We start from the raw sequence: 22,628 nt of genomic DNA on the forward strand, positions 1-22,628 counted from the left end.
CAATATAGAACATTGAGAAGAGTCCTTCAAATTAAGAACCAGTGCAAGAGCAGTACAGCAGATTCCTGTGTCAAGTCTGAAATAATTTAGGAAAAAAGAGAAGTATTCTCTGTGAGATACTGTTTTTTTTCCCCCATATCCCATATAGTCCAGTCTCAGACAAACCAACTGTTCTAAAATTCAGATGCATAATCCCAACATAATGGTAATATAATCTCACTATTTAGAGCCAAAGCCATAAAAGGCTATTTCTAATTTCAATTAACGTCTAATCAAAGTGTGGACTGGTTTTTATGGTTTCTAAATGACTTGATACTTTAAAGTTGTCCTATTTTTTTAAATCATTTTCTATTTATAGATTTTGGTTAAAAGGGGGTACAACAGCAAGTATAAAGAAAAATATGGTCAGTATACACTAAATGCAATCTTCAAATACTACATTTTGGAATGTAAAGCTGAAGACTACTGCAGATTAGACAGACAAACACAACTGGGTAGTTAATTCAGAACAGCTGCAGAACAAGGGGTAGACAAGACACCCCTATTGCTTCTACAGCTCCAGAGCCCTGGTGAACCATGGAGGTCTGATAAAGTACTGGAAATATGCCATGGCCCAAATTGCAATACAAGCCTAGAAAAATTGCTGATGGGCTCTGATCTGTGCTTTGACTAACATTTCAAGAGCAACCTAGTGATGAACCTTCTCTGGATGCACTTATTGCTAGTGAGGTAGGGAAGAAAAACAAGCCAGAGTAAAGGAAAATGCAATTCAAATAAAGTCAACATTTTATAGTCATTTAAACACCCTTTTTATATTCAAGCCTTCCAAACCTAACCAAAAAATACACATTAAACAGCACTCAATCAGCTTCCACAACTGACTTTCTAAATGTCTTGTTTAATCTACATTACAATTATTTACTACCAGTGTGTAATTGCTGGTAACTAATCAAATCCCCTCAGCTACTAAGCTGGTATTAGTCAAGGGGCTGTACAGAAAATTAAGCAGCTTTTGCGCAGTTCTAAAAGACAGCCATGATCGAGAAAACAACTTGCTCATTTTCTTTGCTAATGGCCTCAGCCTTCCAGAAGCAATTTGTGTTCTCAATGAAGTCTGTCAGAGCTGTGACAGTCTGCAACAGAAACTCGCAAATACCTTGTGCATCTTCACTTTGCATACTGAAATTAGGAACAGACATTGTTTATGTTGAGAATCAGTCAAATGTGACCTTGCAAACTTGTTGCGAGCGCTGAAAAAACTATCATTAATTTTTTAAGAACGGCATATTGATCATATTTGCAAAGTAATTCTCTGTTGAAGGTCTATTATTTTTAATCTCATGACTTTTAATTGAAGGGTCCTTGCATTGTCATCCATTATGATTGCCCAGAAGAGTTTAATATTTGATCTGTTATTAATTCTGTAATGTGATCACCCAGAACAAGGAATATGAAAAAGCTGGCAACCCAGTAAATTATGTAATTTGAGGCTAATCCAAGGCCCTATGAAAGAACAATGGAAAACTGAAGCACATAAAGCTGGAGAATAAAAACCTAAATTAACGAGTTTTAACCAGGGTAACAGAACCCAATATATGTGTCTGCTAAAGCCTGTCAGCCTGAATTACAAACTGTACGTCAATTCACTCCTTGATCTCTCTGCTTTCACTGCTGCTTGGTATTAACACAGAGCTTCTTCTGGCACACACCTGTATCCCTACCTCATTCCCAAAATATTTTGTCACTGGAAAGCCTTTACATAACAGTAACTATTTGTTTATTAATCGAGGCTCAAGTCAAAACAGACCAACACCTTCTGTTAATAATTTTGTGCTCTCCACCTCATTTCTCTTTGAAGGCAAAGAGGAGAGAAATAGTCCTCCCACTTATTGGGACATTAATCTCTAACACAGCCATATGCAAACAAATTACTATGTTTAAACAATTCTTTTTTTAATTAAAACTTCAGAAAAATTGCAGGTCTCTTGCCTCTATCATACTGTGGTACAGAGCTTTTAGCCAAATTAGATCAAACTAGAAGACAAATAGAACAAGAGACTCAAGAGGAGCAATCAGGCACTCATGACGATGATGATTTGAGAATAAGCATGTTATTCCTCACAATGAACCAGGACTTCCAATAACGCACATGGGGACACCAGCTCCTCTAGAAAATGGTTCAGAGAAGACTCCAGGGTCCCGATCACTAGAAGCTGCTACAAACAACACATGCTCTATACTAGCTGAAGCACTAACCCCCCACGTTCAGGCAGAAGTCAGCTTCAGTAAGGACATCTCACATCTCATCCTAAACTGGCATGCAGCGTTTTATCACAGTCTTAATCAGAAATGTGGTACATTCTATAGTCTGGATCTGGAAGTGAAACAATCTCATCACAAGAACAAGTAACCCCTTAGGTTTGTGTTGTCTTTCAACTTAAAAAACAGAAAAATAAAAGCACTCTACAATACATGAAAATCAATTCATACATGGAGAGAGGATTGGGAGGGCTTTTAAAGCAAACATGGTAATTTAAGACTCCCAAGGCATGATCCACCATGATAATCTGGAAGATTATTAAGGTAAAAACTTACACTACTCTCCCCAAAAAAATATTGGCAGCTAAGCAGCAGTTCTAATTGCAACTGAATCTCTTTGGGTTTGTCTGTCTTGAAATCCAACCTGCAACTGTTTTTTCTGACCTATGCTTTATCAACATGTCAACTACAGAGGATATTCAAAGACCAAAAGATTCTCTGGGTCCTAAAGCAGCAAGACTCATTGTTGGCAAGCTTTTATTAGTACCACAGATCTCACTAAGCACAGATGTGGTAGTACATGCATGTGGAAACATGTCACAGAGAAAGAGCAAGGTCACACCAGAGAACAATCAACGCACAGTCCCACCAAGCAGGAATCATTGACTTGTAGTGTAAGTTTTTAGAAGAGAGCTTGAATGTTCTTAGCACTCAGAATAGAGTGGGTACATTCCATCTTCAAGATGACAACCCACTCCAAGGTCAGCTGAACATTCAAACAGACATACTGGGTCAAAATTAAGGATCTCTACTCTGCCTGAAGTTGGCCAGTGTGAAGCATTTAAAAAACAGAATAGGAGAGGAATAACCCAATAACCTGAACAAACAGAAGATTTCTATGATGACTTAAACTAACTTGACAGACAGTAAATCCATCAGCATGGGAACCTCAAAATATTGCTGCTGAGATCTACCTCACACTAGCAAGCAGTCAAAAAAATTAACAGTTCACATGGTCCAGAAGTCCCAGGTACCAAAACTGCACATGCCAGGAATGTTTAAAAGGTGCACTGAAAAGGCATATTGCCACATCACACCTGTTAACCATAAAGACTCCTTTCACAGAGATACAGGAATGTAGTTCCAGCTGTAGAAATCACATCTTAATTGAATAAACAGAACCTACTTACTGCAGATTTTTCTTATCTAAAACATTTAAAAGTCTAATAGTGAAAACAACACAAAATAAGAACAACACCACTTTGGGAACACATAGGTAACCTGGCACAGTATCATGAACCTTGTATCAACAGTATATTTGGAGCAATAAGAAAGGTTTATGTACATATAGACCCCTTCCCCAAAACACACCCTGCTCCTCCCTCCCATTTTCTGCCCATACAGTAACAGAACCATACCTGGATCTTTTCGCCCTGGTTTTTCAAAGCGTCTGTCTCCCCTAGAAAGGCAGAATAGAAGTTTCAAATAAGGTTTTGGAACTACTCCTCTCATTCTACGTATGGGGTTTATTGTAGGTTTTTTCTATTTTTTGGGGGGGAGGGGGGTGGGGGGTGGGGTGGTGTTGGGGTTTTTTGGGGTTTTTTTGTTTTTTGTTTTGTTTTTTTTTTTTTTTTTTTTTTTTTTTTTTTTACTTGGCAGAGGGCTTTTTTAACCTCAGAGCTTGATGAGCAGTATCTTTAAAGGTCCAAGGGACAACTGAAATTTTCAGGAACACTGATAAACACACAGTCTTTGGCACCTAGGTATGTTTTGAAATGTGATCCTAAGTACTGTCAACAACATTGAGACTAAAATTGAAGCAAATCCTTTAGCAATCCATATTTTCACCCATCATTTCCACTGCAACTGTCATAATTTATATTTTTTTAAATTAGTTCCTTCTTCCCAGGAACTCAGCAGAAAAATTGTTTGCAAAAATACTTCTACTTGCTCCTGAGTTTCTAAAAACATTACTGTGTTGAATCCATCTAAGAAATTCAGATACTCCACTCACACACAGATACACCTAATCAACTTTCCTAAAATGTTTATATGAAGTCAAAAGGCACAAATGGAAGCTAAGCAGATGTGTGTAAAAAACTTTAAGGGTCTGAGTTCTGTTACCTTTCCTCCCAACTCTGTGATCTGTGCATTTCCCTGCCCCCTCCTCGCCCAAATCCACCCTCCACTTCATCAAAACTTCTTTGGTAGAAACCGCTTTCTCCTCGGCCTCTGCCTGAAAAGACAAAAAACACAAGTGTTTGTACAAATAATAATAGAAATTGAAAGAATCAGGTAGGTTTCCCCTTCCTGGTGTCCCTGTTAACTAATCTTGCAGTCTTAAGCCCCATTGAAATTATCTGGGGCAAAGGGAAAAAGCAACAAAGACCGAAGAAAAAGTCTTATGTAAAAATTCTTATCAAGAAGCACAAGATCAGACAGAACAGGCAAACAATTCTGAAATATTATGCAGAAAAACGCAGAAAACAGATTCTTACCCAACAGAAATTACCGAACAAGGATACACTGTTCACCCAACATCCACGCAGCCCATGTGTACTTTACACTCAAAGACCAGACTGCTTTTAAGAGTGGAATCCAGTATAGTGGTACTGCACTGCAGATGTACTCATAATTACTGCTGTCAAGGTTAATAAGGGAGAAGGAAGCTTCACCACTACCCAGTTCCAGTGATTTCCAGCAGAGCAGTGGGGAGAAAAGAAGGATGACAGGACAAGTATAGGCAGGACAGCATGAAAAACACCAACAGCTACAGGATAAAAAATTATCCTCCTTGCTTTTTCAAGAAATGATCCTCCGTAGGCGGATACCAAGTATCAAGCCTCAAGCCAAAGAGTTACAGATGTATCCTCAAGCAAAGCATCTTGAGGCACATCTTCAGCATGTGGGTAAGCGTGGGGTGTTTGGTTAAAAAAAGAAAAAAAGGAAAAAAACACAACAGAAAAACAACACCCACGCACATCCCCAGACCTTCAAGATAGCTTTCAGCACTGGTTAGATTAATGGCTGGGGTGAAGTTTCCAGATATACAAAAGATAAACACTGCTTCACAAAGTGCTACAACAGAAGTCATGGGAGGTTTTTATCAGCTAATGAAGCATTTCGAGGATCTCATGGCAAGAAGACACACAAGTGAAACACATCAATCAGCTGGCTGTCAGGGTAATTCCTTGCCTACATACACGTGCACGCTCTATAGTCAAGTCCAAGAACCTAAAAAGCACCTGATAAAGGGAATTCTTGGCTGTGAAACCATCACGAACCTCAATCTTTTCATATTTCTTTCTTCCTGGCTTCAAGAAAACAAATACCTCAAAGGATTAGGTGCAAACCAGGCCAGGGATCTGGAGGAGTAAGACAGAAGGACCAAATGGAACAAGAAATAAACACCTTGAGAATGGACTCCAGTCTCCACAGTCTTCTGAAGACAGAAATGATAACAAGCCTCTACATCTAAAATCTAAAGATTCCTGGGTGGATCAGAATTGTAGTGTCTCATGAAAAGAGGCTCTAAAAAAAATTTAAATAGTTAAGGCAGCTGAAACAGTTTCTCTACTATTCTATACCACATCTCTTTAAAAAAAAAAAAAAAAGGTGCTTTCCAAGCAGAGAAAGAGATAAGTGATCCCCAGGTAATGCAGTCAGGCTCCTCAAATACACACTGACTTCCTATCAGGCAGCACAGGCTGCAGGGTATATGAGGAAGCCACATAAAAGTAATGTCTGTACAATTTCTCCTTCTACTTCAGAAATGGGATTTAAACATCCTCTTTAGACAAAACTATCCTGTTGCTACCACCAAAGTGGTTCAGTGGCTGACCTCCTTTTCACAGAGATGCAGACTTCCTTACCACTGAGTTTTGGGGATGCTTAAGTTCAGATGGAGACTGGACAAACTCATAAAAGACAAATAACACTGAATTTACTAAACACAGAGACCACAACTGTTTCAGGAACTGCACCGAGCTGCAAATGTCTGGAAGCTGAGCATATACGTGATGCTTCTTCACCTTTGTATTCTTACACAGTCCTTATTCTCTTGCCAAGATATCTTCTTTTGGCTGTGGCTAGAGACACACCGAGTTAAAGGAGCCCTTGCCTGATTCAGCAAAGCAGTTCTTAACACTCAGGTGCAGTCAGAGGAGCTGACTGAGCACTCAAGGCAAGGGAGAGGTTATTATCAGACCCACGACTGTACTAGAAACACGAATACCTTCACTATGGGAAGTCCAATACTAGAAAGTTGACCATAGTCACGAGTTCAAAATAAGTTGCAAAGGAAAGAAACTGTAAAGCTGTCATACAACATCAAAACTAGCACAATGTTTATTCAGTTAAGGCATTGTGAGTCTCCTAAGATCCTGGAAAAGGACTCCAAGCTGTTGATTTTCACAAATAAAGCCCAGGCAAGTTTAAGCATCTCATGCAATGGCAATCTTTGCCTAGTTTCTTCAACTACAGGAAAGCTTTCTTCCTTCCTCTCACAGGAGATAACACCACAAAAGCAGCTCACAAGAGAAAGCCACGGGCAGGCAGAGTCAAAACAGAATGAAGGCACTGACTCATCTCCTGTCTCTGAGGTAGTGGAGGTGGAAAGTTGCATATACGTTTCCAACAGAAACAAAACCGGTTGTCCTTTTCTGTTTTTTACAGTGAGTGACAGCAACATTTGTAGTGCTCCCCTTGCAGCTTGAGCAAGCACACTGATTACTGATAGCAGACACACAAGTAGCAGAGCCAGAAGGCTGGTGATATGGGAGATTTCATCAGCAAATAAAGCAAATGTCCTGTGTAAAGAACAGAATCAGAGTTGTTTTAACAGCAGCATGTCTTATGGCAGCTTTACAAGTATGTGAAACAACAGCCTGAGAAACCTCTCTCCACTCACCCCCTCTACGTCATGGTTCATCAGTATTTCAGTTGCGCTCAGCCACCGAAATGGTCTGAATTAAAAGATATCCTTACAAAAGATCCAAACAATCTCAGCAATTCAGATTACAGCTGCCTGAAGGGCCATGGTACTCAGGTCCCAGGTGTACTGACACCACACAGTACCAGACAGGACCTAGTAAAGCCAACTTTGCTCTGGTTGTGTTGCCACCCTCCTTCAGTGCACTCCCCAAAGCACATGGTCAAGGATCATAGAATCACAGAATTGCCTAGGTTGGAAGGGACCTTTAAGATCATCTAGTCCAACCATCAACCTAACCCTGATAAAAACCATCACTGAACCATGTCACTAAGCACTATGTCAACCCATCTTTTAAATACCTCCAGGGATGGTACCTCAACCACTTCCCTGGGCAGCCCATTCCATATCAAAATTTTTCCTAGTATCCAATCTGAACCTCCCCTGGTGCAACTTGAGGCCATTTCCTCTTGTCCTATCGCCTGTGACTTGGGAGAAGAGACTGACCCCCACCTCTCTACATCCTCCTTTCAGGGAGTTGTAGGGAGCGATGGGGTCCCCCCTCAGCCTCCTTTTCTCCAGGCTGAACACCCCCAGCTCCCTCAGCCTCTTCTCACAAGACTTGTATCTCCAGACCCCTCACCAGCTCCATTGCCCTTCCCTGGACCCACTCCAGCACCTCAATGTCTTTTTTGTGGGAAGGGGCCCAAAACTGGACACAGCACTCAAGGTGGGGCCTAATGTGGGGATTTGGGGATGTGAATGGGATGTGCCCATTCAACAGTTCCCTGCAGAAGTACACGTGCAACTCCCGCAGAAACCAAGTATAGCACTGCGGGAGAAGCATACTGCATTAAAACAGATCCTTCCAAGCTACAGAACGTAAGTAGATAGTTAAGGGAAACTGTGGTGTACACAGTCAGTTATTCAGCAAGTATTACATAGAGGAGTTGGACCTGAAAGTGCACAAGGGTACACAGCTAATAGGGATAACAAAACACATGAAAAATGCTTGCAGATTTAAACTGCACATTTAAGCACACTGTTCACCATTCTGTTTCTGCACTTCTTGGCTTTTTTTGAGGCTAATAAGTTTAGAACAATGTGCTTATTTTAAATAGAATACCACTTCCAAAAAAAAGAAAGATGTTGCACAAAGTATTGAATGCAAAGTCAATGGATGTCAATAAACTCTTTCATTTAAGAATTGAATGGGAGCAGCTGTGTCATTTGTATTTCAGTAATACCTTAAAAACCTCAGAATGAGGATCTCAAACCACTGGATACTGTAATCACAACAACCAAAAGTCTCTAACCAGAAAAACAGACAAGTTTGAATTTAAGTAAAAAGTACAAGACACAAGCAAGAGGGCAAGAAGTAGCACACACTGTCATTCTAATTGTCATTACAAAAAATACCCTCAACACAATACAACGTGTAAATTCTTGAAATTACAGCATGACTGGAGTGTAGGATCTACAACTGCAGTCACACTACTGTCTGGGAAGTGCACGATGGTTATAGTTCTACTACTGCAGTTTAGGTATGAGAACTTTCCACTTTCACATCACTTACTTTCCAACAGCAGAAAAGACAGATTTCAAGGGGGAAAGAGTGGGAGGAGAAAGAGTTCTAATGGGAAGCACAGTACCCTTCATAAGGGTCTTAACCAAAAATGAGAACAGCTATAAAACAAGGTGTCTGTAAGCTTACAGCCCATTCCAGGGACTATTTAAATCTCTCCTCGTATGAGGCTCTTATTCGTGAATGTTGACATTCCAGTCCCGCCAGCACAAAGCACAGGGCTTAACTGCACACCACAGGGAGCTCCCAGGAAAACAAGTCAATTAGAAAAAAGGTCACGTGCAAGTACTTGGTTTCTTTAGAGAATATAACTTCAGAACTAAACAAAGTGTTTCGGATTTATGTCTCCATACAAGACACATACAGTATTAGCGATGGCAGTTGCACACTGCAAATGTTTAACATAAAGTTGTATTTCAGCACAAAGACATAAAACATTTTAAACAAAAATCAAAACCAACTTCCACACTAATAATTTTCACATCAGCTAAATGTAATCGTTGTAAGACTTGTGGTGACTATTGAGAAAACATTTACTGAGTGTTACATTGTAGTTTTAAATACTGATAAGGGAAGTCACATTTAGAGTTCTAACAATAACCTTCCTTTACCAGCAGTTTATCCGTTCTTCCCTTTGCCAGTCTGTCACAGATCCCCTCTCACGCTTCCAAATGCTGGAACACAATTCTGTGAGTTGTGCCTCAGTTAGGGAACTTAATTAACAAATCTAATTGTACATGCAAATTCTTCCCTGAAGTTACTGTTGTGCAAGTCACTTCGAGACAGTAAGCTTGTTTTGGTAAAGTTGAAATCTGCATTTGACCAGCAGCAGCTTCATTGCATACAATGATGTAAAGTTCATGAAAAACACCAGATAACTTTTTGAACGCGGGCAATTTTGCAAGGCAATAAAGAAAAACGTTTTCCAACTATTAAGTGAAGCAGCTCATTTAGTGAACAAACTCCAAAGAAATTCCAAGTCCTTTTCACTGTAACTTGAAAAAATAGAACTGCATTTAAAGCTGTAAGTTGTTGGAAAGTTACTTTTCTAAGTTAGAAAGTGTTGGAAAGTGTTACTTTTCTAAGTTAGATGTCAACAGTCCTATGCTGAGCTTCTCACAAATAACTATTTGAAACAAAGTCTTTAATTACAAGAACATCGCATGTATAATTATGAAAAGTCTACAATTTTGTCCTGGCGGAAGCCCTAATTTGTTTCCTGAGAAGTAAGAAACTTTGTGAAGACTCATCATGGCTTAAGTCCAAGACTGTTTATGAGAAGAAAAGGGGAAGACTGGAAGAAACAAGTAGCAACCAGGATCAGTGAAAGAGAGAAAGCTCTGTAACTTGCAATTTCAAACTGTAACAAGAATGAAAAATGAAGACAGTCAGGTGGAGAAATGAGTCCTTTACAGCTTAGCAGAAGATAAGAACAACAGAGTAGCCTAACAAGCACCGCATATAGCAATTCATACAAATTAGGAGAAAAAGATCAAATGAGGATGAAAACAAAAATAGGATGAAAAAGATGAACTTTGCAACAATGTTCTTGAGCTAATATTTTTTAGCATCTCAAAAATGAAGTATGAAAAAACAGGAATATATGCAGTAGAAGCTTTCAAACAGTCTTAATAATACTGCATAAATTATAAGTTCCATCCACTGAAGTGTAATGAATCAAACTTTACTGCCAAACAAAATTTCCATGCATACAAATAGATTCAATAATAGAATTACTGGCTTAGAAGCCATATTTTGCCACATTTAACCCTATGACTTCATTGAAACTAGTGGGGGCAATTAAAAAGCAACCCACTGCTCACTGCATATGGATGACATTCATTGTTCATGGTGCAGCAAAAAAAAAAAAAAAAAGGAAAATTTGACGAAAGAAAGAAAAAGAAAGGGTTTGGCAGATTAGAAATGGTCAAGGTACCTTTGAGATTGAAACTAGAGAGCACACTAGTGGTCATATGATCTTAAATCACCAAATTTTAAGCAGCATTCGTCTCATTTGCAGAATTAAGCCTTAATACATCTAGAAAAAAAATAGCTAATACACATATTCCTAGCAAAACAGAAACACGGATGGTAGAAATGCAGATACACACATTAAAAGCACATCACAAAAAAGCAACAGCTTTCAAACATACAACAAAAATATAACAAGGTATATATAAAAAACAGTCTCACCCCACATCTATATATGTGCACATACTTTTTTTTTTAATTAAGCCCTGAGCATTTGGGCAAAGACTATGATAAATAAAGAAGGGAAAGGTACAGGGAAATCCAGAGACAGCCTTGCAGAAGTTTAAATGTATATGCCTTAGCCGAGAAGCAACCACAAGAGGACAGATGACAATCTACAAATGTTTGAAAGATGTAAACCAAGAGGAAAGCAGGATTAAGGAATGAGAACAAACCAACAAGAGAACAAATTAAGTCAAAGCAAAATTCAGGTCAAGCATTTAATTATGTACGGAAGTGGTTTCTGAAGATGTTACTGAAAATATCACCAGTTAAGGACATTTAGAATTAAATTAGAAAGGACCCTAAGAGAAACCTCACCTAAACACCTGCAGAGATTACATGTTTAATTACTCCTGATGATACTTCCAAGTTATTAGTTTCTTATTATTTTAAATGTAACCCATTATATTAATATATAAACACCCCCAAATAGTGTTCACAGCAGTATGTACATTGAAAGGGAACTGCTAAGATAAATCCTGGATTTAACAGTTTGTTTTGAATCCAACGATACAGCTTGAGGACACTTTCTCAATTAATTTGCAAATGTTTGAAGTGATCCAGGGTGAGACATTGACTATATATATATATTGACTATATATATATGCACTAGAATTGGCAACACTCAAATTTCTCCCAAATCCAATTATGTCTTTCCATTAACCTTCTCCTGTTTATTCTCAGGATGTTAATAAATAAAAATGACTTTTCAGAACACTGAACACCACTGAATACAATCTTAATGTTTTAAATACATTTGCAGATTCTTCTCCCCCTTTCCTATAAATTTGTTTTATACCTTTATTAAAGTTACTATTAATAATTCTGAACAAAACAGTTTCCTATCCCAACTCAAAACTACTTTTCCTTTTGCTTTCCAAACCCACCAATCTGACGAAGACACATAACACAGGTACCAGATGCGCACTAAAGCAAGCAGAACGATCGCTAAATGCAATATTCATTCTGGAACAGTATCTTATTGGAAAGGTTTCAAAGCCTTAAGGGAAAAGAAGCTGGGCATGAGAAAATCTGCTATAACCAAGCTCCATTTAACATCTTTCAGAAGCTTTAACCTGGATCACCTTCACACATTGCAGCACACCCCACTAAAAGCTCACCTCGACCTCTAGAGGAACTTCGACCTCGAGGAGCCCCTACCACCGTTCCTCCTCCACGTCCCGTCAACCGCAGGACAGCAGCACTGTTTACAGACATCGAGAAATTTCTCTGCCAAGAAGAAGAAAGAACCAAGGTGAGATTCTATTAAAACAAAACAAAACACCATATCCTAAATTTAGCTTAATACCAGGTCTGCTTTCCTTATGTTCATTAGAGATTCTCTACAATTGACTAATACTAACAAGGAAAAGGCTTCCTTGACAACATGAGTAGGTGAACCACTCCATAAAAGGATCTTGGTCAACATTAGCACTTCCAAGTCACTTACGTGAAATTTCCATGCTCTAAAGGCAGCAGGTGAGCACCTACTCCTTTATCAGATGATTGAAGCACAGAAGTGGTTAGAACATCAGCAGCTTTAACCACAGCCATTCAGTTGCAAAAAGAGATTGGCACCTGCCTATACCTGACACCATTAATTAATGCCAATTCTAAACTTACTTCAAAGCAGGAACATGTCAAGACCAGTAAATATAATTTTATTCAATTTTATTCAATTTTATTCTGTTAGTCTCCTTTGCAGAAATAAGTTGGGGTTTTTTTCTCTAAACGTATCATAGGAGTAACATGCTTTGGGCAAAACTAAGTATATTTAAGACTTCTAAAATTTAAGTGATACTCATTTTAGTAAGACAAAAAGCACCAGTAAAATTCAACTTTAATACGAAATAACTGCTAAAGAAAAAGCTATTTCGATAAAGAATGGATAATCATAACGAACTCCAGTCACATTCATTTCCAACAAAGAATTAGAAAACTGGGCCAAAGAATTCAGGAGCATGTTCAGAAATCTTAACAAGCAAACCTGAATTCACACACACTTTCTGAAAGCAAGTTTTAAATAATTAGAAAGCAAAGGACTCTAGACATCTGTTACGTCAGGTGTCTTGATAGGAACTTAAAAGGTGGCAAATTCCTTACACTATCTCATCTGAATTACTAAGACTTTGAAGATCTTCAGAGAACAATGAGACAAGCAATTATATACTATTTAAAGTCTAAATGCTAACATCAAAGTCAACAGAAATCTGAAGGAGTCTTAACCCAATTCAGAAACAAGCCTAACTGCTTGATATGTTCTTCCTATAAAGTAGATCCCCTTCAAGAGAGAATTCCTAAGTAAATAGACTTTGGGAGGAATGGGGGGAATCCAGCCATGCATGGTGGAATAGCAAGGTCAGCCTCCAGTAAATCTGATTTTATTTTCCTAGTTACCTCTTAAAATTTAAAGCAACCACTTCAACAAGTCAAAATGAACCTCCTCCATTTGCCTCTAAGCAGATCACCAGCTTTCCTGCTGTGGATACTTCTGGGTTTTTTGGTAAAGTGGTGAAATATTTTACTACAGAAATAATTTTAGGCTATTGATCAAATTAATCATCTTGCATAGGAGATTCCTTAGTTTTTGATGCCTTATTTTTCCAATAAGAACAAAATAGTAATCTCACTGCCTTTTCCGGTTGTTTTTTTTTTTTTTACTTCTCTGCTTAAACTCTAAAGAAATTCTACCTTCCCTCTGTAGAGCTTGCTGTGGTGAAGATGTAATCCTTGTAACATCCATAGTGATAATAATCCACATGGTAAAATCACAAAAATAACAAAAAAAGTGAAGTCAATTAAGCAAAAAACACCATACTATTGATTAGTATATTACTTCAGCGTCTGTCCCTCACAATGCATAGCAAGGAACAAAGCTGCACCAAAACAATGTCTCAATTAATTCTTTAGTAGCAAATGGAAGATGTCCCATGAAACAGACATCAGAAATGTAACCAATGAAGACACAAAAACCCCTCCATTATATTCAACAAGAGCTTGAGACTCCCTTACTCCACAAGCAGGTAAGATTAAGACAACTGAATTCTTTCCTAGTGCAAATAGGAGTAACTGGGGGGAAAAATGGCAAAGGAACATATGCTGCATATTGCCAGTGGTCGGTGGTAGAAACCTCTGTTAAAGCTATATCTGCAGAAACCTCCTTTTCTTCAAAAGACAGTTCCCTGAAAACAGATCTTCGACAAATCTATGTCATAATAAAACTTAATACAAGGTGAATCAGTGGAGCTCCAGGTTAGCTCAGCATCCTTATCACCAGGAAAGTGACATTCTACTTAAGATAGATAAAAAGAACCAGCAATTCTGTCCAAAGTATATCCATGTCCTGTAATAGGGAATACCAGAGCCAAAAGTATCTGACTATTTAAATTTCACAGGACTAAAATGTAAGCTTAAATCATATGCCTCTAGATAACTAATCTTTAAAACATCTTGAGAGAGATCAGACAAGTTCTTCCTGGGCACATACTACACATACGATGACAATTCTATCAAGTGCATAAGTCTCAAGTTTGCAAGCAAGAATTGCTCTGAATCCAACGCCAGAGTAAATCTGATGGGTTCAGCTTCAACTGAACATTACCCGAAATTACATGTGTTCTGATCAGCCTGTTCTCTACAGGACTCCCAAATCTCCATCCCTCAAGTCCTGAGAGAATAATACTACCTACAGTATCCACTGAGGGAGCACAAAAGTGTTTTGAACTACTTTATCAACCTTAAGTGAAAGAGCTTTCCTGAACCACAACTAGCAGCAAAGCCATTAACATTCACCCCAAAATAACTTCTGAGTGTGATTATTGATGATGAATGATGTTATTATGTCATGGGAAACAAACACCAGGAATTTCTGCCATTCCTTTGGTATCTCAAATCAGTCATGAAGGGGAAAAAAAAAGATCTTCAGATGAGAAAAACGGATTGTTCACATCCTCTGGGTCCCCAGAAAGCATTAAAGGAAAGACTTTTTAAAAAAGGGAATACGGACCTCTTCTTTCAGAGTAAGATTTTTGTGGAGATTGTAGAGAACTGTTCAACTGACCATGAAGACTCCTGTATGATTACAAGTGAAAAGGAGCCGGAGAAAACAGTGACAGAGTATACACCAACTCCTCGGAAGTTTTCAAGACCGATGAAATACTGGGCACTGCAGCAGAGGGCCACCTACCCCTGAAGCTCAGCAGCACTTACCATCTCAACCATACCCAGAGGCTACTCAGCACATTTTCAGTATCATAGCCCTAAACTGTTACTATTCCTCTTGGAGAGTATTTTGACAATCACCAGAAGCCAACATCCCTTTTAACCATAAAAGGCTTGTGGTTTACTCTCTGAAGGACTCCACTATGCATCAGCAAAAATTTATGTCCAAAGATATTTAACACTGAGGTTCAATATTTTGGTGTGCTACTGTATGTCTGACTGACCATTTCCTGGGCTTGTTGCCTGAATCCCTCCTGTTCCCACCAGAGAATGGCTAAGATTTCCCATAGAAGCATATTCTCAATCTCCATTGCTTTTAAGACCATGACATGAAGTGCCTACAGTGTATTGATGTGAACTTAAATACAACTGCTGATTAAAAACTAAACTATTAGTATCTTATGTCAAAGGATAGCATCCTAAAAAAGACAAAAAATATGAGTCAACTCCGAAAAGGAAGGAACTCCAGAAGAGGTGAAGAGGATATGCCAGAATATACAGGCACAAAAAGATGATGAAAAATTCAAGAATACAATAGCCTGAGACAAAGGAAGGAGGATGCTCTGAAATCTTAAAAAACTAATACTCCCCAGCCCTGCAAAAATCAAATTACACTCAAGTCAGTAAAAATACTCGTCTCTCTTTTAGAAAAGAAAAAAAAAAAGTCAAACCACAATATTCTCAAGTAAGGAAAGTGCTAAGAAACATGACAAACCAAAGAGCAACTGCAAGATCAGAAGTTCTAACAGCCATAAAGAAGGAATCAATTCAGAGTCAGAAGTCAGAGGCATTTATCCAGAGGGGGGCCAGACAATTTTCCCTGCTAGAAATCGAATTAAAAGCAAGGGCTTTCAGAGTACTCAGATCAGTCACCCTTGAAATGGAATTTTTGTGGACTACCTGCTCTCACTCTTATCTTTTCCACCGATTAATTACATACCTATGGAGACCAAACAGGAGAATAATCAAGCAACTGCTTACCATACAAAGTAATTCAGACTACTGCTCCTTCCTAAGAAATGTTAACAGTCAAAAAAACTTCAACGCTTCTCCAAAGACTATAAAACTACAGTTACAGGACCTAGACACTTCTATTACAGCAGCAAAGGTGGTCCAAAAAGGGCACAAGAATTTTCACTGATCTGAAAATACTGTGTATTTAAAAAAATAGGTAATACTTCCCAGAAGATGATCCTGGATTTAACAAGTTGACTGTCTGCCATCAACACAACATTGTATGAAAAATATTTGTTCAAATTTAAGATGATAATTGAGCATGAACGGAATTTAAACTTTATGCTAACACGGCATGCTTTCATAATTTCTTTCCCTGACACCTACTGACCTTAAATTTTATGTTTTCAATAGAGACATACTGTTTATTTTGCCTTTACACAAATTATAATCTAAAGGTGTCGGGTTTTTTTTTTAAAAAGAAAAAAAAAAAAACAAATGATACAAACCTGTTCTTCTTCTGTAAAAGGTACAAGTGCCAGTGGTGGCAGGGGCTCCTCTTGTAAAATAGGCAGAAACTCCTTATCCAGAAGGTCTGAAGGTATCTGTGTGAAAGGAAAATAGCATACAAATATACTCAAGTATTTCCATTTCAGGGATGATGCCACATACTTTGATTTACAAAAAAATTTTATCCTGCCAACTCTGCCTACATCTACCCAGTACACTAGTACTTCCAATAACATTTATTGGGGGTGGGTGTAACTCCACTGCAAAATTACACCCCCCAGAAAACAAAAATCTTATAGACAAAACATCCAAAGCATCCACCACCCACAACTGTAATACATAAAATATCAGGATCATACACATCAGAATTCAAACTTCCACACCACTGCAGCTCCAATCTGAACCAAGTGAAATTTCATTTGGTAAATCAAAAAAGTATTGCTTTAACTTCAATGCACTTTTAGAGCCAGATTTTTATTTATATATTAACAAAACTACCATATATAGCACAGAGGTTGTATTTGATTTGAAGTCAGCTTTTCCAATTTACCACCAAGGGGAGTAAAACAACAAAAAAAGCAAAACTATAGGTATGGATGTATTAAGTAGAGTACACCGATGTTTTAAATCGAAATAAATTTTATCACTACTTTTTTATCAGTCCACCATCAGATGGAAGCTCCATCAGCAGATGTGACCTTGAGCATAGGGACAAGAAGCTGCAATTACAGCCAAGTGAGTTCTAATTATGCCAACAGAGAAGTCTTCCAAAAATACCTAGTTCACAATACTAGAGATAAAGACTTCTCCCAATTTTCACTGAAGCAAAGCAACCTAGGGTTTTATTTTTTCATTTGGGTATTCACTAGCAGAAGTCTTCCTGCTTTCAATCAGAGTATCTTTTAATCAGAGATGCAACTTTGCCTAATCTTCAGCCAGCAAAGATTGCAGATGACACAGTGAAAAAGTACTAGGGTACAAAACACAGCTGAAAAACATTGCATCTAGTAGTTGACTAGAAACCGTGTGAAGAGTAGTCTCAGTAACTAGAATTACTCAACACCATGGAAACATGTGCATATAAAAAGCAAGACATAGTCTAATAATAATGCCCTTCTGGCAAACAGAGGGAGAAAATATTCTTTTGGACCATTCATAACCATTGGAGAGCTTCCTGTAGAACAGGGTATTAATAGGTTGTTCTGAATCAGTCTTAACTGTAGGGTCTTAGCATCATCTGATATAGCACACACAAATTGCAAAAAACAATGACCTCTGACAAGCTGACTTATTCAAGCATAACATCAAGGTTTAAACCGCAGCTTCTCGAAGTAGAGCAAGATAATTCTGCACGTTAAAGCATGGCTTTAAGCTATAACACACTTAACAGCTTTTGAAAAAAAATCTGACATTCAGTGCCCTTGAACACGCTTATAAGCAATGCAGGGCTCCCAGCACCGTATGAAAATGTCAGCACAGTCACAGTAGGGTAAGAACATGGAGGTACATGTGCACAACTATATGGAAAGCTAAAGGCACAACCTGACATAATTTCTTGCAGTCCCTCCCTGATTCGAAGGTAAGGCTCTTGGAGGGACTCAGACTTCCAAGTCATTATGTGCCTGTTGCAACAATAAACCAACCTCTGTCAGCATCTGCATGAAAACCTGATGTTTACAGATGCAGAATGTATGAATCATTTGCCTGAAACGCTCTCTGAAATGTGATTTTTGTATCACTGAGAACTTTCATTTGAAATTAAACCAGAGGGCCGTTCTTGCCTTTCTACACTGCTCCTCTGTATCATATGTGCTAGATTGTACTTGTGTCCTGAGTCACAGAGAAGCAAACTACTTGAGGACTGCTCTCATTGGGCTGGTCACCTACTGAAGTGAGCTGCCTTCAGCCAGGAGAAGTGGGGAGCTCTTGCCTTTTTTTAAATGATCTGCTAATATGATTTATTGCCCAACTTTCAAGCTGAATCAAGTGTAAAATAACTATTTTACACTATATGAAACAAAATCCTACTGAGGCAAGCAAATCTGCACAGCTGCAAGAAGACTTTAATCCTCAGTCATCTGTGGCAGTGGGACTGAATATGGCAATGAGGTGGGGATTTTTGTGCTCGGAGGATACAGGACGTTGCCCCTAAAGTGGCAACAAGAATCAAACATAATGAATGCAGTAAGAGTGGGATCAAATTAGCACACACACACAAGTGCCACAATCAGACCTCTTCAGTTCTTTGCCAAGGGATACACAATTTCTTTGTCCGTAATCACAAAATACAAGTAACTATTCCAATCGCAAGACTGTTGTTAGGAATACACACATCAGGCCTTCTTCCTCTTCCTGCTCACCTTATTATCCTTTAGAAAAAGTGCCAACATTTCTTCTCTCCCATAGCGATAGTCTGCTAGTTTGTACTTTGGCAAAGCCGGAGACAGAGGAGGGGATGTCACGCTCCCGCCACTAGACAAAGCTCGCAGCCTAAAATAAAGCAGAAAAGCAATTAAAACTGAATTGAGGAGAGTGTATCTTCACTTATGCTATCACCCCTCTGCACATTTACAGATTTGACACAAATGAAATTATGATCTCCAGAGGTCCCTTCCAACCCCATATCGTCTGTGATTCTGTGAAATAAATACAGTACTGAAAGTAAAGGAAAGACATTAAGTCTAACTTCAAAACTCTAAAACTTGGTGCTTCAACAAGAGTGAAAGAGCTTCCCTCATTTTTCATATAGACAGGAGAAATAAAGAAAAAAAATAATTCCCATGAGCACATCAAGGAATTCAGCTCATCCCCTGGAGAACACTTATGTTGACTATATAGAAAGCTGGCTACACCTCTAAAGCCTTGACTAAGCTATTTATAATGACTGCACAAAATTCAGTGTTAAGTCTTCCATATGTATTAATGACAACAGCTTCTTTTTGACAAGAAAAATTCTTACTTCACTAGGGACAGTGCAGCAAACATTAAGGAAAAAAGTTTATTCAGATCTTTTGCAAAGTTTAACAAACAAAATAGGACAATAAATTTTGTGATGGGCTTTCTTCTTGTGTCTCTGGAATCCTACTCTACTCCTAATTCCTTTTCCAGAACTTAAAATTAATGGCATTTTTCAGCAAGCATATACATCATTTAACTTAGTGTCTCAATAAAAAACAATGTACAAAATATAACCACACTTTACTTCAGGGACATTTCAAGTAGTAATCTAATTTACAGTAACAGATAAATATAGTATTAAGTTTGGTCCCATCCCACTCGGGTAAACTACTCAACTTCTTGGAGACAACATCTTACAGTGGTATGATATTATTCCCACTCCTCAGGTGTATTAGTCTCATTCTACACAATCACTTCCTCAGCTATCCAAATATCCTGTATTTTTAAGTTTGAGGAGTATTTTACAAAAGGGTGTGTGTCAAAACCCAGGCGATATTCCTGCATTCTCCTTGATGTGCATCTTAGACAAGTAAAACAATGAAAGCTCTTCTCAACAGTTGCAAAATCCTCGGAAAGGAAGGTGCTCAAAACTAAAACACTGATTCAGAGGCTACCTTTCACCTAATTATTGAAGCACGCTTTATTGTTCTTTAAACAGAAAGGAAAAAGTAATTCGCAAGTCAAATGTTTATCTTACTTTTTTAGTTTGGTGCCACCCAGTGGCAGTTTCTGTACCTACCACTTCCAAACCAAAAATGCCTGGGGAGGTATTATTCAAAGGATTAGATGGCTCAGTGCAATGCTCAATCCAGATCAAACGTGACTGAGAATTTCACTGTTAAGTGATACAACACCATACATGACAGACATGACTATACTGCAATCCAAAAGAATAATAGAAATATTAGAGTTTTATTCCTGTAAAAAATGTAGTAACACACTGAAGTATAATATATACTCTCATACATAATCTAACATGGTTTTTAAACTAAATGGAGACTGAAGTCCCCACACTATGACACAGCAATCAAGTTACTGTTAAAATATGTGCTTTTTTTAGAGTTGCCTTCCCCCTTCTCTTTTTTTAATATAACTTTGGCTTCCATCCATCGATGAATCTAATCATGTCTGTCTCTTACACCGAAGAGCACTCCAGCATAAGATATCTGCCTGGTGGGTGTATTTATAGACAGTGATAAAGTCATTCTTTAACCTTCTTTCAATCTAACAAAACAGACTGAGCTCTCTCATTGTTTTCCAGGCCACAAATCATGCCTTATTTCTTTGTTGAATACTCTCCAATTTTTGTACATTGTGTCTAAAAATGTGTCAGCAAAAGCAAATACATTATTCCAGTAATAGTCTTACCACATGCTATGCAGCAATTATATTTCCTATAACCACTCCACACTCCCATTTACACACTTAAGGATCACATAACTCTTCAGAAACTACACCAGCCAGAATTCTCATTTGTAATCGCAGTCACCAACACTTTAACAAGAAATTGGAAAAAAATACTGAACAATAATCACACCTGTGCAGTTACTCTTTAGCAAAAGCCAGGACAATACAAGTCAGACAAGCTGGAAAAGTAACAGCTGACACAAGATTATACATCATGGGTTCCCTTTAACACAATAGCTCTTTTCTCCTGACACTCTTCAGTGCGTACATGCAGGAGACTATGACATGAAACACACACTTATACCACATTCCATATAGATTTTTTTCTTTTAATACTGGGAGGTGGGGGGGAGAACTTGCTTAGCTATAGATTTACATCCAGTAAGAACTGTTTAAGAACTTCCTTATTAATACATACCCCAGGGAAAGACCAAACAAGAAAGATGTCTTCTTCCCTTACTTCGTGTATACCTCTGAGGTCATAAACGTTATTCCTCCCTCAGATACTTGGTAGCAGCGTGAACGTTACGTATTACCATAACACGAAACCCAACTCATTTCGCACACAAAACCAATTTACAAGGTGAAGATTAATTTAGAATATTGCTTTTAGTCACAGGCCAGGGACTGAGGTGAAGCAGTATGGAACAACAAAGACATTATACCCCATTCAGTCTTATAATCAATTCAATCCCAAAGGACAGAAATTCGTAACGTTTCTTTTAAATTTTACACCAGGTTCCCAAGGCTCACGAAACAGAGAAAACTCACCATTCAGGCCCAAAGTTAAGTGTCTGAGTTTCTGCTGCCATTTTTTCCTGTTCTATTCCTCTTTTTTAAAAAGCGTGAACCTGAAAAATAAAAATGTTTACTATGAAAACAACTGGATTAATACAGTCCTTCATAAATTTCTTCACAATACAAAAGCACACCTGGTAATGCAAAGAAGTGAAAAAAATTGACTAAGTGGAATTTTTAATTAATTTACTATTTTTTTTTTTTATTTCATTTACTAATATAGGGGTAACTGCATCAAGATCTCTTCCCTAAATTCCTCTTAAATGCTCAAGAAGGACACTGGATCAGGGTATCCGAAGAAATAATTTGTACAAACAGTCCCTTTTCAAATCAGTGATTACCACAAGACAACCAAACATGGAGAATTTGATGCATAATCCTCTTCTGTAAGAACATTAATGCTTAATTAACAGAATTGCAGCTTCCTGACCATTACAAGAGGATAAAAAACCCACTAGAATTACAGCAAGAAAGATTTGCCAGTTGAGTGGCAGAGTATTCAAGAAATTTCCACTGCTCATTCTTGAAAAAGAAGCCTTCTAAAGATCAGGTACATCCAATGCTGTGAGATCCTCCTAGATCTGCAGGCAGATAGAGTATTTCTCTCATTCTTGGTTTTATTAAGCAAGAAGATGCACAACTTCAGACTTCAGCTACTTTCATTCCTATTAGCCAAGGTCCTGAAGACACCAGTGAAGGTCAGGGTCAAGTTCCTATATATCAAGTACATATGGACAACAGCAGATGAAGCCA

At 38.1% G+C, this 22,628-nt stretch overlaps 1 protein-coding gene across 1 annotated transcript in view; it reads right to left on the minus strand.

Annotated features, from left to right (window-relative positions):
• GIGYF2 (GRB10 interacting GYF protein 2) overlaps positions 1–21,889 on the minus strand; it is a 61,948-nt gene extending 40,059 nt beyond the window's left edge. The window contains exons 1-6 of the mRNA XM_074153611.1: positions 21,849–21,889; positions 19,073–19,202; positions 16,712–16,807; positions 12,149–12,257; positions 4,384–4,495; positions 3,678–3,718 (exon numbers count right to left, since the gene is read on the minus strand). Of these exons, the coding sequence (XP_074009712.1) occupies positions 3,678–3,718; positions 4,384–4,495; positions 12,149–12,257; positions 16,712–16,807; positions 19,073–19,202; positions 21,849–21,889 (529 nt within the window). The remainder of the gene's footprint in view (positions 1–3,677; positions 3,719–4,383; positions 4,496–12,148; positions 12,258–16,711; positions 16,808–19,072; positions 19,203–21,848) is intronic.
• Between the last annotated feature and the right edge of the window lie 739 nt (positions 21,890–22,628).

The sequence above is a fragment of the Numenius arquata genome, chromosome 9 (genome assembly GCF_964106895.1).
Source record: "Numenius arquata chromosome 9, bNumArq3.hap1.1, whole genome shotgun sequence".
NCBI lineage: Eukaryota > Metazoa > Chordata > Aves > Charadriiformes > Scolopacidae > Numenius > Numenius arquata.